Source organism: Syngnathus leptorhynchus, chromosome 4 (genome assembly GCF_054491065.1).
Source record: "Syngnathus leptorhynchus isolate UIUO chromosome 4, UIUO_Slep, whole genome shotgun sequence".
In the NCBI taxonomy this organism is placed as follows: domain Eukaryota; kingdom Metazoa; phylum Chordata; class Actinopteri; order Syngnathiformes; family Syngnathidae; genus Syngnathus; species Syngnathus leptorhynchus.
This window is the reverse complement of record NC_141198.1, coordinates 11,937,704-11,951,255: the sequence shown is the minus strand read 5'-3', so window position 1 is coordinate 11,951,255 and position 13,552 is coordinate 11,937,704. Positions and strand designations below refer to the sequence as shown.

General features: G+C 40.5%; 1 protein-coding gene across 1 annotated transcript; it reads right to left on the bottom strand.

The window, feature by feature from the left end:
• Positions 1-2,403: 2,403 nt before the first annotated feature.
• On the bottom strand, positions 2,404-13,552 carry rasef (RAS and EF-hand domain containing). Its single transcript, XM_085908968.1, has 18 exons — positions 13,379-13,552; positions 11,951-12,279; positions 9,609-9,755; positions 9,459-9,549; positions 8,545-8,640; positions 8,073-8,150; positions 7,877-7,992; positions 6,878-6,946; positions 6,721-6,787; positions 6,386-6,471; positions 5,475-5,772; positions 5,075-5,269; positions 4,831-4,981; positions 4,434-4,515; positions 4,248-4,362; positions 3,955-4,062; positions 3,288-3,364; positions 2,404-3,135 (listed from the first exon to the last, which is right to left on the bottom strand). Exons 1-18 carry the CDS (start codon positions 13,550-13,552, stop codon positions 3,033-3,035), a joined length of 2,382 nt encoding a protein of 793 aa, XP_085765094.1. The 3' UTR covers positions 2,404-3,032.

Below are 13,552 nucleotides of genomic sequence, written 5' to 3'. Positions count from 1 at the left end.
TCTCAAAGTAATCCAAGAAGTATCCCAGCATCTCTCGCTCTCCCCCCCTCTCTTCCCCAAGAGGCTAGAGCATCCTTTGCATCCTGCACTAAATAAAGTCAAGCTGATGTGACTTTCATGTGGCGTGTGTGTGCATGTGTGTGCGTGCGTGCGTGTGTGTGTGTGCGTGTGAGAGATGGGGAAAGATAAATGCTGCTGTCACGCTGTGCGGCGCGCTCTGTCACTTTGATAAATCTGGCTCGCCATTTGACGACACCTGCTGACAGCACGCCTTCTCCTGATTGGCTGGCCAGGCTCATGCTCAGGGAGGATGCTAATGGATATGATGGACAACAAATGACACACACACACACACACACACACACACACACACACACACACACACACACACACACACACACACACACACACACACACACACACACACACACACACACACACACACACACACACACACACACACACACACACACACAGAAGAATGGGGGCAGGGGGGGGCATGAACAAGTAGGTCACACATGTCCTGTATACACATACGTACACACAGACTTGTGTAAGTTATTAGCAGGGCAATTAGCGCTAATGACCGCCGCTCTGACTCACCTGAGTGGCCTAATTAAGTTGCTCATTAGCATACGTGTCCATGTCAGGCATTCTCAGTAAACAATTAGACGCAACGGAATGATTTATTAACATCAAAACATCTCAACTAAACATGGCTTAATGAAGACTTTATTTGCATAAAATGTATTTATTTTAAAACAAATTATAGCTTTATTTTTTGTTCTCATTATTTTCCAATTCTTAGTTTGTTCCTGTACAATGTTTGTTTTCTACCGCATATGGGATATTCTCCTTTTATTCTGCTAAATTATAAATATTTTGTATTTAGTGAGTAATTTACCTACCTACCTACCTACCTACCTACCTAACTAACTAACTAACTAACTAACTAACTACATTTAACAGTCTAACTTAACTTGGGTTTTTTGCAGTATTCCATCATAAATACATGGAGCAAGTGTCAGGTTCTAAAGACTTTTATGGAGGGAATGTGGTGGATGCTGCTCTCTACCGTTAATAAACAGTATTGCATGCCAGTGGTTCATCAATTCAATGAAGGTTGAATTTTGGTGGCAACACATTCCATACAGTTGTATATTTTTCAACGTAAAGAAGTTAATCATTTAATTAAAAATTATGTATTTTGGGGAATTTGGACCATAAAACACTCAAAATTATTGTTTTTGTCAGCTATTTATTTCAACCTAAAAAAAAATATACAATAATATTTCGCTTGAATAGATTTCTAGACACATATTTTATATATACTGAATCGCTTTATGTCTTTGGTTATTTTGGTTCGAAATGGTTCAATTCAGAAGAAGGTCTGGGTGGTCTTTTAGACACCTCATTCCTCACACTAATACACTAATATATTCATTACTGTCATTAACCTTCATGCTGCACCGTCCCCCGTTTATCCCCCCCCGACTCGCCTCCATTCTGCTCCCCCACCTGTTGTCTGACAAATGAACGGTCTTGCCTCATCGCTCGCATGACAATGTCAACAGATGGGGGGGACAGGCGCGTGTGAACACACGTATACACACGTCATTGATGTAAAATGAACATATGTTATTGACAAAAAAATAAAGCCTTGATGATGCTAACAGGAAAGCAGCCAAGGGGAAAAAAAAATGATGTGTTCATTTGTTTTTTTTCTTCAAAGAGCTGAAGCCAATTGAAATACACGTGTACTAGTTCATACTGTTCGTGTTATTGTTTCAGTTTGCATGCATCACGTTCATTAGAGGCACGCTGGTGCAAAGGGGATCACTTGGTTGGGGGGGGGGGGGGGGGGGGGTTGAGCCAGTGACCCCTTACTTATAGGCCCCGTTCCAGCCACTTGGCATGCACTATTCAATAGTTTCCGCTTGGCTGGCTTGAAGATGGCGTGTGACAACACATATGCTCACAACAAAACCATCTGGATATCTGATGCCTGCAGGCTGAAGCTTTGTGTTTTCCACAAAATGTTCAGGTTGCAGAATTTTTTTTTCATTTAACTAATAGATTTTTCAAATCCGTAGGGCCACTGCATACTGAGCAAGGCAAAGAGTCTGTCCCTTTTTGCAAGAACTTTGGACACAGGTTTGGAGAACAAGTACTATGCTTAAAAAAAAAAAAAAGTGTTCCAAGTATCACCATGACGACCATCTAAACTCTAGTAGTACAGCAAGTCTAAGTGTTTACTAAACTTTTATTATTGCAAATCATTCTCACGTTAGAATATTAGCACTGCCTAAAGTACCATTAAGGATACGATCCCACACTTTCAGAATCACTGGTAGTCTGAATTAAATATAGAGCTTGTATCACGTGGTAAAAAAAGAATAACTCTTGTTTTTTTTTGTTGTTGATATTTTTAAGACATTTTAATACAGATAAGCCGTCAGCAAAACGAGCAAAAAAAGGATTCCACTTTTCACTTGATAAATTCATCAGCTATACTCATGTAACACTGTAGGGCAACAATCATTAACAGTAGGTTGAATAAAACATTTTTCAAAGTGTAAAATTGAGACATTTAGCTCTGGTGCAATGAAAGACATTTCAAAAGGAAAGTTGAGCTTATTGCCATAAAACAACTCAATAAAGGCTTCTCTTTCCATAATAAACATGTCACACACTTCAACATACTTTCACATCTTTCTTAAAGCTGGCAGATCTCATCCGTAGGATCTACAAAGTGCGGAAAGTGATGGCAAATTAGTAAATAGCAACATGAGATGAACACAAGGGTTCCAAACACCTTGAAAAAGTTCAGTAAACAGTGTCATTTTCACACAAGTGACAGAAGTTGCAGTTGTGTTGAGTAGGTGTGCTTCACTTTAGTTCCAACTGTCACTTCAAATGTCTTCACAACTGCAAAACTTTTGTTCCTTATGCTGCATTTTGTTTTCCTTGATTAAAAAAAAAAATCCAGACCCAATGAGTGGGTCGCTTGAAATCCAGACCCAACAAGTGGATCAGTTGCAGCAGGAGAAGTTGGGGTTTTTCCTGGGAGCATCCAAATTGGGCAGAGACTGATGAAAACCTGTCTGGTCCAACTTAGTATGTTTGGTCACTTGCCTTTGTTACAAGACAAACAAAACAAATGAGAAAGTTAAAAAAATAAAATAAATAAACTGGGGAAAAAAAAGGTGATAGCTCCAAACTCCCAAAACACACAAGTGAAGATAAATATGTGGTTGTAGAAACCTGGAAGGCAGCAAAACTTTTACCTGGCAAGATGCAGCACAGCTTCCAGGATGTTGGAGCCATCTTTGGCACTGGTTTCACAGAACAGTGTGTTGTAGGTCTGCTTGGAGAAACATAAAGACAACACTACATGCAAAATTCAAGAAGCATCTTCACCATAAAAGAGTGCAGGCCATTTTCAACACTTAAGATTGGTCACCAAAAAATAACATTCATGCGTGTGGACTGACAAACAGCATAGATGTCTATAAAAATGGAAAAATTATTTGAAAGAAAACACTACATGTCACAGATGGAATGGAGCAAGTGCAGCTCGGACCCTGGAGAACACAAACTAACAGACAAAACGATAACATGACTGACTGACTAACTAACTAACTAACTAACTAACCGAAACAGACTTGAAAACGACAGGAACCAAAAACACATGACGACAACAATGATCCGGACGGGGCGAGGGGCAGACAGGACTTAAATACACGACAGGTAACAAGAGGCAGGTGAGATTAGTCAAACTCATCATGGACACACAGGAGGGGAGGGGCGAGCACACAGACAGAAACCATGACAACAGACACATAGTGGAACTTCTGGGGACGAGACGTGACGCTACGTATGTAGTCATTGCAATTACACTCCTTGGCGATTGTTTACTATATGTGTGACCATGATAAAAATAGTGATCATCACCATTGCCAGTTTCTCGCCGTAGCTGGTGGGCACACAGTTGGCTGCCCCTTGCCTGAGGTCACACTTGTTACCCACCAGCATGATGGGGATATCCTCCTGACCCATGTCCTGTATACACACACAAACAAAACATCAGCACAAATCATAGCAAAGCTTCATCACTATCACACAACACATAAAAGAGTACCCTGGTAACACTTACACATCTGCTGCTTGTGTAAAAAGGAAGACACAAAGATATAGTAAAAATGCAAAGGAGATTGGAAAGTGAAAGTCGGACGTTGGGCGTTTACCTCAATCATGTCTACCCACTCCCTCACGTTTAAGAAGCTCTTCTCACATGTCACGTCATACAGCAGCAGAACACCATCAGCTCGCCGGAAGTAAGACTTAGCAATGCTGCGGAATCTGGACACAACAGAACACTCATGATAACATGACACACAAACACACGGACAGACATAAGCATACACACACACCTCTCCTGTCCAGCGGTGTCCCAAATTTGTAACAGAGTGGGCTCTCCATCCACCATGAACGTCTTCATTTGGAAATCTACGCCTAAAAAAAAAAACCCCAAATAATATTAAAAAAAAAAACAAATACACACAAATTCAAATCACAACGCAATATAATATTAATACTAATATATAGAGCATAAAAAAAAACAATACACACAATGTCCTGGTTGGTTAACTGCTATCACTGATTCAAAAAATAGTAGATGCCCATCCACAACCCTTTTTTTTTTTTTTTCATTAGCTGTCACTTTAAGGTGAAATTAACACACCTTATGATTTTAAAACAAAGTTATGCCTCTTAGCTCGCTTCAACCTTGTAGGTCAGCTTAGCGTTTAGCATTGCTTTGAACCTCACCGAGGGTTGCGTTGGAGTTGAGTTTGAACTCGTTCTTGCAGAGACGCAATAGGAAGCTGGACTTGCCCACGGCGGCGTCTCCGGCCATTACGATTCTGTAAGCCTTCTCGGACGTCATGTAGCCCAAGTCGCCGCCGCCTTTTTCCTCCCTCTAATGACAACGACATGGAAACGTCATCCTGTCCTTTATCAGTGCTTCAACCATTCCATACTATTTAGGTCAAATTTGCCCTGTGAGTCTGACCTGCACATTGATGGCACTGACGGCTTTTCGGGTGTGCGTCGGGGTGGGGGTGGCTGCGTCTGCGGGTATCCGAACAGGCTCGGACGGGGTCTGAACGGGTTCAGATGGGGTCCGAACTGCTTCGGATGGCTTCCAGTCCAGAATGGAGCTGGTGTCAGAGCCAAACGCTGACTCGCCATCTTGAGTCTCTGCCAGCTGCAGTGTCAAATTGGACATATGCTGCATCATACACATTTAAGGATGCCTGGGACCCTCATCTCATCAAGTGTTCATAAAATATTTTTGGAATGAGAAAGAAAGAAACTCAGTTGTGTGTCATTTGTTCCTGCAAGCTCGATAGAAAATGGATGGAATTCAAGTGCGTAGATAACAATGCCCATTTGAAGAATAAATTCCTCACCTCGGTCTCCTCGATCAAGCTTTTAGTGACAAACACCTCAGTTTTCTTGGTCACGCTCTCCTCTTCCTCCTCCACCTCCTCCTCTTCCATGCCTTTGACCTCCTGCTCCGAGTCGTACCCGCCGTGCGAGCCTCGAAGCGTGGACAGGCCACTGTCCATGTAGATCTCGGGCAGGCTGTCCTCCTCGCACTCGCTGCTGTTCCGCCGTCTCAGGCCCGGGTCACATAGCGCCAGGGCTAGTGAGTCAGTGCTGGGTCGCCGGCTGTAAATGGTGAAGTCGTCCACGCGCTGGCATAATCTGAAAAGAGGAACCGGAAAAAAAGCATTAACAATAAAAGGATGATTTCATGTTGAGTGGTTCTTTAGCAAACTGGTTCATCAGGTTTGAATGCTTAAGTACACAAAACCTTTTCTGTGGAAACTGCTTCAATATTCAAAATAATGAAAGGTGCAACTCAATGGGCCCTTGCGCTTGCTTTCTCATGGCAAACCACCATTGGACTTTGAAAACGTGCTCTTGTGCACATCACACATATTGGCAAAAAAGCTTGGTACTTTAATGTTGGCCATCTGTTTCAAAAACCTGCTTGTAATTGCAATTCACTTCATTAAATTTTTCAAAAGGAGTTTATCAAAGTCGGAGACCACAACAGCTGACTTGTTGTATTTCAATAACAAGTTCTGGGTTTTTGAGACTTCTCCATGTCCACACAATTTTGTGTACACAGGTCAAACAATTATTATAATATTTATTTATGTATTTACTTTTTTAATTTATTAAATAAATGAATAAACAAACAAATAAACAGATAAATCAATACATAAATAAACAAATATAATATAATATTCAAAATATTCAAACTGGAAAAGCGGCACCAGGATGACATTTATAGCAAGAAATTCAATGTCACCTGTCCAGAGCGTGCGGCGAAGGGTAGGCGAGGCTTTTACTTCTGTTTCTGTCCTTTGTGGCGCTTGAGGACCCGCTGTAACTTGACTGTAACACAAAATCAAACAAAATAATATTCCAAGAACCACTTCTGAAATTTAAAAACATGGGCCAGGTCATTTGTGGAAGAGGTAAAATAATAAATAAAAAAAAAAGATTGCTGAACTGGGAGTATGTATATTAAATGTAATTATCGACATTAATTAAATTAATGTATACATGAAATTACATATGCATGTATTTACATCAATACATGAAAACAATGTCAGAAACATTCTCCCCATCCCTCTCCCCTACCTTGGTGGTCCTCTCCAAAGCGGTTCTCAGACCGTCATTGCTGTCATGGAGCTTCCTGTTGGCTTCCCTTTTCACATGCGGCAAAAAGACGATTATTTTTCCGAAGTTTTTACAATAGTGTGTCTGATGTAGTTTGTTATGTGCGTGTGGGACATACTGTAGGATCTCAATCTGGCTCTCCAGGATTTCTCGCTCCTCAGAAAACTGTTTCATTAGTTCCTCGTCTCTGCAATTGCCATAAATTAAATACCAAATAAATAGTCACATTTGTTGGTAATCTGTTTTCATTGTAGTTTCTGAAAACTTGATCTGAAAAAATTACTTTATATATATTTTTTTCTCAAGTGGTTTTACATTGCATTATATTTTCTGAAAACTTCTTAAAATTGTTCAATTTCATTTCATTTTTCATGATTCATTTAAATGTTTTTTTTTCCAGAACAAATATAATAATAATGATACATTCTTTTCAAATTGTATGGAAATGGATTAGATGTGATGATCAAACTTGTATTTACATAATGTGTGTTACCTAACTGACTAATGAGCATGAATCACCTGATTTTGTGTCAATCACATTGAGGTCACCAGTGGCTCCACTAAGCAGCTGTGCGTATCATTTATGATAAGAAAAACAAGGCCAAGGCGAACCGTTCTGTCTGTGTTATGTTGTGTTGCCAGGCAACCACACACTGTGGGCCTGTGCTTGTTCCAGGATATCCTGTTTCGCCCAGTGACAAAAAGAAAACTACCCCATTCTGTGGGAGAGGACACAGTTTTGTCTGTCTCCGACCCTCAATGACTCAGGGTTATTCAAGAGATTGAGGTATTCTCCATCAAGGTAAAAAAAAACAAAAAAACGTCTTAAACATAACCACCTGACCGGCTTGATGGATTGGTATTCCATTTCAGCCCTCTAGATGGCAGTAATGCACTATAAAGGTGAGAGCTTGTCTTCATTAAAGCTCCATCTGTTGAATTTGGTGGGTCACTGCCCCAATGCATGTGGTAGTGTGAGAGTCTGTGCTCACAAATGTAACTTGTTTACCTCCAGACTGTCAATTTGTGTAGCGTATGTTAACGTATATCAAATATTTCTCACAATAAGAACATAGACTGACATAAACGTAAAAAAAAAAACCATCATGTAAATGACCTTTCATAGTTGATGCTGTGATCGGTGAGCTCGGCCTTGAGTGAATCCATATCACTCTGTAGACACGCCACTTTGGTTTGAGACTTTAGAAGCTCCTGTTTAATCCGCTGATTCTCCTACATGCAGAGATGCAATACTGAATGCGATAGTAATTAAAGAACAACACACAAAAAAAGGTTGCATGTAGCAGTTTTACCAGCGTGAGCTCATTAATCTTCTTCTTCAAGGCCTGGCTCTCATCCTTCACTGTGATGTTCTTGTACTTCTCCTCGATCTGTGCTCCACGTTTTGGTTAGACCACATTAAAGGAACCATAAGAAAATCATTAGTAAGCTACTATGCTTATTAGGTTTTTTTTTTGTGTGTGGTTATTTTAGCGACACAGTAGGCATAGAAAATGTCACCTTTGTGTCTGTATGTTTTTCACTTTCGCAACTTTTTTTTGATGAAAAAAAGTATTATTCCTTTCTGTTAATTTTTTTCAATATATCGGGCCATTGAAAATGCCTCTATTGCTCTGTGCTTATCTTGACTAATGTAAATAATTACTTCCAAATATTTGCAACACTTTTCCCAGGCTTTAGTTTAGAAAAACCATGTAAATCGACTATTATAACTTAAACAAGGTGTTGATGTTTTTTATTTTAAGAAAAAAAAAGACTGGTTACCATTTGCATCCTCTGGATCTTACACTGGAGCTCACACACTTCAGTTTCATAAGTTCTTCGCAACTCATCAAGCTCCGCCTCCCCTCGCTTCTTTTCCTATACACACAAACAAAACGGCAACAACATTGACAGCAATCATTTACACAAATGATTGGAATGAAAGGAACATTCGGCGTAGTAGTCCTGTGACACCTTCACCTGTTCCTGCTTTAGAACAACTGATAAGCCTTGTCAAAATGAAGTGGGCTCCAATTTGGCGTGTCACAAAGCAAACAGCAGCCCCTGAGTCAGCTGAGTCCATGTGCTACGCTTACATAAGTCAGTATGTACACACGCTGATAGGGATCCGACATTATTTCACTTTTCAAGAAACTAAGTTACTTTATTCATGTTAACGATGGTTGCGTTTGCCTGTGCGATACATAGGAGGATAATTATTATGGATGTTTAATTCTCATTTATAATCAAATGAAAGTGTAAAGAGAAATAGAAGAAAGGCTTAAAAGGATTAAATCAACTCTATGAATAAAGAAGAATAAATAGTTTCTCAATGACAAATGTTTTACTTAGTTTACACCGATTGAAATGACGTCATGCTTCTTACAATAAAGGAGCAGTCCTGTTTTTTTCATCAGCAATCTGATCTCAGATCAGTCTTTTTGGTTTGACATAAGGGACGAACTGATCAAACTGCTCAGTGCATCTTTGTAGAGGAAAACATTGCAGCTCAAGGTGATCAAAATATTTGCAACACCATAACTGAAACGGCAACATTTAACATTTAAATTGAATAATATTGACTGTCGTACAAGTGCTAAAAACTGAAACTGAGGTTATTGTTAAATGGACAGTTTCAATCAATTATTTTGATGCCATGGCATGATGTTGCTAGCGTACCTAATGAAGTGTCCCACCTGCTCACGCGCTTTCCTCTCGGTGATGTGAATACGTTGGTCCATCTCCTCTTCCATCTCACTCAGCTGCATGGACGCTTGATCCTGTGCTCTTTTACAACAACATTGTCACTTCAAGTGTGTGTGTGCGTTTGTGTGTGTATTACTTACCGCCTGATGGCAAGTGCCAGGTTCTCCATCTCGCCATTCTGCTGTTTGATCTCCTTGACGAAGCTTTGCAGAACTTTCTCCAGCTGAGGGACGAGCCTGGGCTCATTCACGCTGATGTTGTGGTACAATGTCACCACTAGATCGTGTCTGCAATGGGAAAAATGAACACTTCATTCATTCATGAATCTGGTGGGGGTCACTGCCCCAATTTTAAAAAACCTGCCATAGTGAATTATTGATATTTCCCATTTGTGTTTGAGTTTGATTTCCTGTCTGTGCCTAATGGAGGATTTGGTGTATGTCGTATTCATAGCGCGTCGAAGAGTGCCATGTAGTGTGTTGACTGACAGGGCGGGCTGAGTACACAGACATGGCCGCCGTCAGTCAACAGCTTGCGGCGTACGCTTGTTTTCTACGACCAAAAAACACACACAAACATACCAAAGCCCAAGTCGACCCGATACGTGTTGTTCTGCCGTATGACCAAGAGAAAACGTTCAAGCCTCCATTTAATATGTAACATTTATTATGACTTCATGGACACCCAAACTCATTTTTGATGCGTTCAAAACACACGTTGTCAAAATGTCCTCCGTCAGCTGACCAGGGATTAAGAGAGCGCCTTTAGAGCGTGTGCATCACACACACGACCGCTGTGACAATCAATGTTCTCCAAAAGCGAAGCACCGCCATCCCATGTGAGGCCTCCTTGGGCTCGTGCAAAGACTCACACACACACACACACACACACACACACACACACACACACACACACACACACACACACACACACACACACACACACACACACACACACACACACACACACACACACACACACACACACACACACACACACACACACACATCATCCAGACAAACTGCATCTCCAAACCAATTATTTTGAGCATTGGGTCATAGCAGATTGTGGTAAGAGAGGAATGTCGGGATAGCACCAATGTCTAAACATGTGATGTAGCTTCGAGGTATGTTCAACAGTCAGTCAATAAATAAAGCCCAGTTAGGCTTCACCATTGGTCATCCAAAAGTGAAATACTACAAGATTTAACATCCACCTAATGATTGACATACAAGACTATCCAATCCTGGCCAATCACACGACACTAGAAGGTGGGATACAGGAGGTTAAGAATCCTTGGCACAAATATTTCTTACTTATATATATTTTTTCTTATTTTTTATCTTTATAAATAGAGTGCTGCATATAGAGTACATAATGTCACAACAGGAGTTCATGGTGAGGAAGAATAGAAACAAATACTTTATTACTGCACTTACGCAAGTAGATTTTCACATATCTGTACTTGTATATGTATTTTTCTGACCGCTTTTTACTTTTCCTTCTTACATTTGGAAACAGGTAGACTTCTCCTTACATTGTCAAACTAGGTTTGTTACTTTGTTCAACCTCTGCAGATGATGTCACGTCATAGGAAAAATGAAAATGTAGAGATGTAAAATCAATCACAGTTAGGAACCCGGTTAACTGAGAGCTTGGCGTCTTACAAATGAATATCAAAAAAGAAAAATCAGATATATCAGCGACAGCAGTGGCATGGAAAAACATTAACCAGGCATTCTTAAGATGAGCAGATTCAGAAATGCAAGCTATTTCTGATCCATGATTTTATTGAAGAGAATATTTTGATATATTTTGCTAACTTTCTGCACTGATGAATGAAAAAGGGTAATTGAGCTACCAACAACGAAACCCTCATCTGTGTACGTGTTTTTACATTAGGAAGATATTTTGAGACTGCCACGTGACAAAATGTTCGCCACAAACAACGGATGGGGAATATCTTGCTTCTCCAAATCTGATGACATTAGTGGTGCCTGATACTTGTTCCTTCATGTTGTGAGTTGTGTCTGTCTTCAAAGTCCCCAACATTTTAGTCAATCAAGATTTCAACCGCAGATGTCTTCACCGCTCTCCATTTATCTATTTTTTACATTGTCATCTGAAAAATGACTAGCCTATTTTGATAAAGTTAAAGTCAGATTTCAAATGTAGCGTGTGGAGTAAAAAGTCATTACATAAACTACAAGTCATCTGCAGACAAATCATGTATTATTATTATTATTATTATTATTATTATTATTATTGCAAATTCAGTAGGACTAAAGAGTTGGATAGGTGTTACTTATGCTTGCGCTTAAGTGTGTGTGTGTGTGTGTGTGTGTGTGTGTGTGTGTGTGTGTGTGTGTGTGTGTGTGTGTGTGTGTGTGTGTGTGTGTGTGTGTGTGTGTATGTGTGTGTGTGTGTGTGTGTGCTCGAGTGTTTGTCTGAAATCGACGATAGTGCCAATGGCTGTACTGACTTTGGTATGAACTTGCTCTGCTCCCCCAGCCGGGCCTCGAAGTCTTCCCAGGCGACTACGCACGGCTCCTCATCGTCCTCCTCCTGTCTCGGTTCCTGCTCCACGTCCATGCGGTGTCGCTCGTGGAAGCCGCTGATGAACTCGGGCAACGTGATGCTACCATCCTTGTCCACGTCCAAGCGGTTGAAGAGGCGCTCAGCCTCGCTAGGACTAACTTGCAGCTCGGTGCAGATGGTGAAGAATTCATCGCGCTCGATGCTGCCCGACCCGTCCGTGTCATAGACGTCGAAAAGTGCGCGCAGACGCTCACGTTCCTTGGCGCTCATCACCTTGGGACGTGGCACACTGGGGTGGTAGAATAAATCAATAAACACGTTAATCCCTCTCGCTTTTCGTCCAAAACACCCGCAATGAAGTTTGCACTCTCACACTCAGGTAAGGCACTATCACTGTACCTGTGTGTGCGTGTTTGTGCGTGAGGCGTGTTCACAAGCCTCTGGGCTTATTCCCTCCCTCTTGAGGATTAAAATAAGTCAATAAATTGAGTCAAGTTTCTTTTTTTTTTTGGGATGCAAAATATGTTTTAAAAAATCTATTCGGGGGAAATACTCATTAATCAAATTTAATGGAGTTTTTTTTAATTGAAGAGGAAGTCATCACTGGAACCCAAAAAGTTTTTGATAGAGTGCCCCTACTAAACTAAATTTCGCATTCCGATGTGTAGTGCTTTGGTGCAATTGAAATCAATCTGATTGATAAACCTGTTTTCATGCTTCTCGGGCGCAACCATCTTGGCATTACGCTGCCACCTGCTGTCTACAGAAATTGACGTCAGAACGCCTTTGGCTTGCTATGTCACGTGACTAAACCCAGAAAAAAGGTGACCCGTGTGATGACGTGATGTTCTGGAAATGGAATTCTTCGCAGGATCTTAGCCATTTCCAATATTGCGTTCTTTTGAGAATTCTTAAGAGAAAGGGGCATATTACAAGCATTGATCAGATTTTTCCTTCAATGCAAAATATTTGCAAATTGCCACAAACGGCATCTTTCATATGTGTCATGTTTTAAAATCCCAAGATGTTACTATTGATTAATATGAATTGAATATTAATTAATTCAGTCATTCTCTAAACAGCTTGATGAGGACAAGAAAGTAATCTAACATTTGTTATTCAGTTATTTCTCCCAAAGCAGGACCACCGCGAGATGCAAAGTCAATTAAAAAAAAAAAACACTACAAAAAAACAATGCAGCAATAATAAAAAGTAAACAGCAATGACAAGTAAAATATAAGTTCAATAAACATGACATCCAACCTACAAATGCATTATTATTTTTGTGTGGACATTTGTTGCTAAGCCAAATGTATTATAGTTTAAATATTACATTCTCTGACCTGGTTTTGACAGTTTCATTAAGACCAACGTTGTCCAGGCCATCTTCTTGATCTCGGAATGTTCCACTGTCACCGCCGATATCTGTTAAAGTGGAAGAGTTGTCGTCTTTCCTCGTCGGTTTTTCACAATTCTCTTCATTGCGGCTTTGGAAAAGCGAGCTTCGCCGACGTTCCGACAAGGCTCTTGCTGATGCCGTTGCCAT

Bases quoted from the DNA above. Each gene is read 5' to 3' on its own strand.
- rasef (XM_085908968.1), bottom strand. From the start codon at position 13,552: ATGGCAACGGCATCAGCAAGAGCCTTGTCGGAACGTCGGCGAAGCTCG. The intron at 4,982-5,074 runs GTCAGACTCACA...CGTTGTCATTAG, and splicing joins TCAGTGCCATCAATGTGCAG to AGGGAGGAAAAAGGCGGCGG. The intron at 4,363-4,433 runs GTGTGTGTGTAT...TGTTGTGTCCAG, and splicing joins GACACCGCTGGACAGGAGAG to ATTCCGCAGCATTGCTAAGT.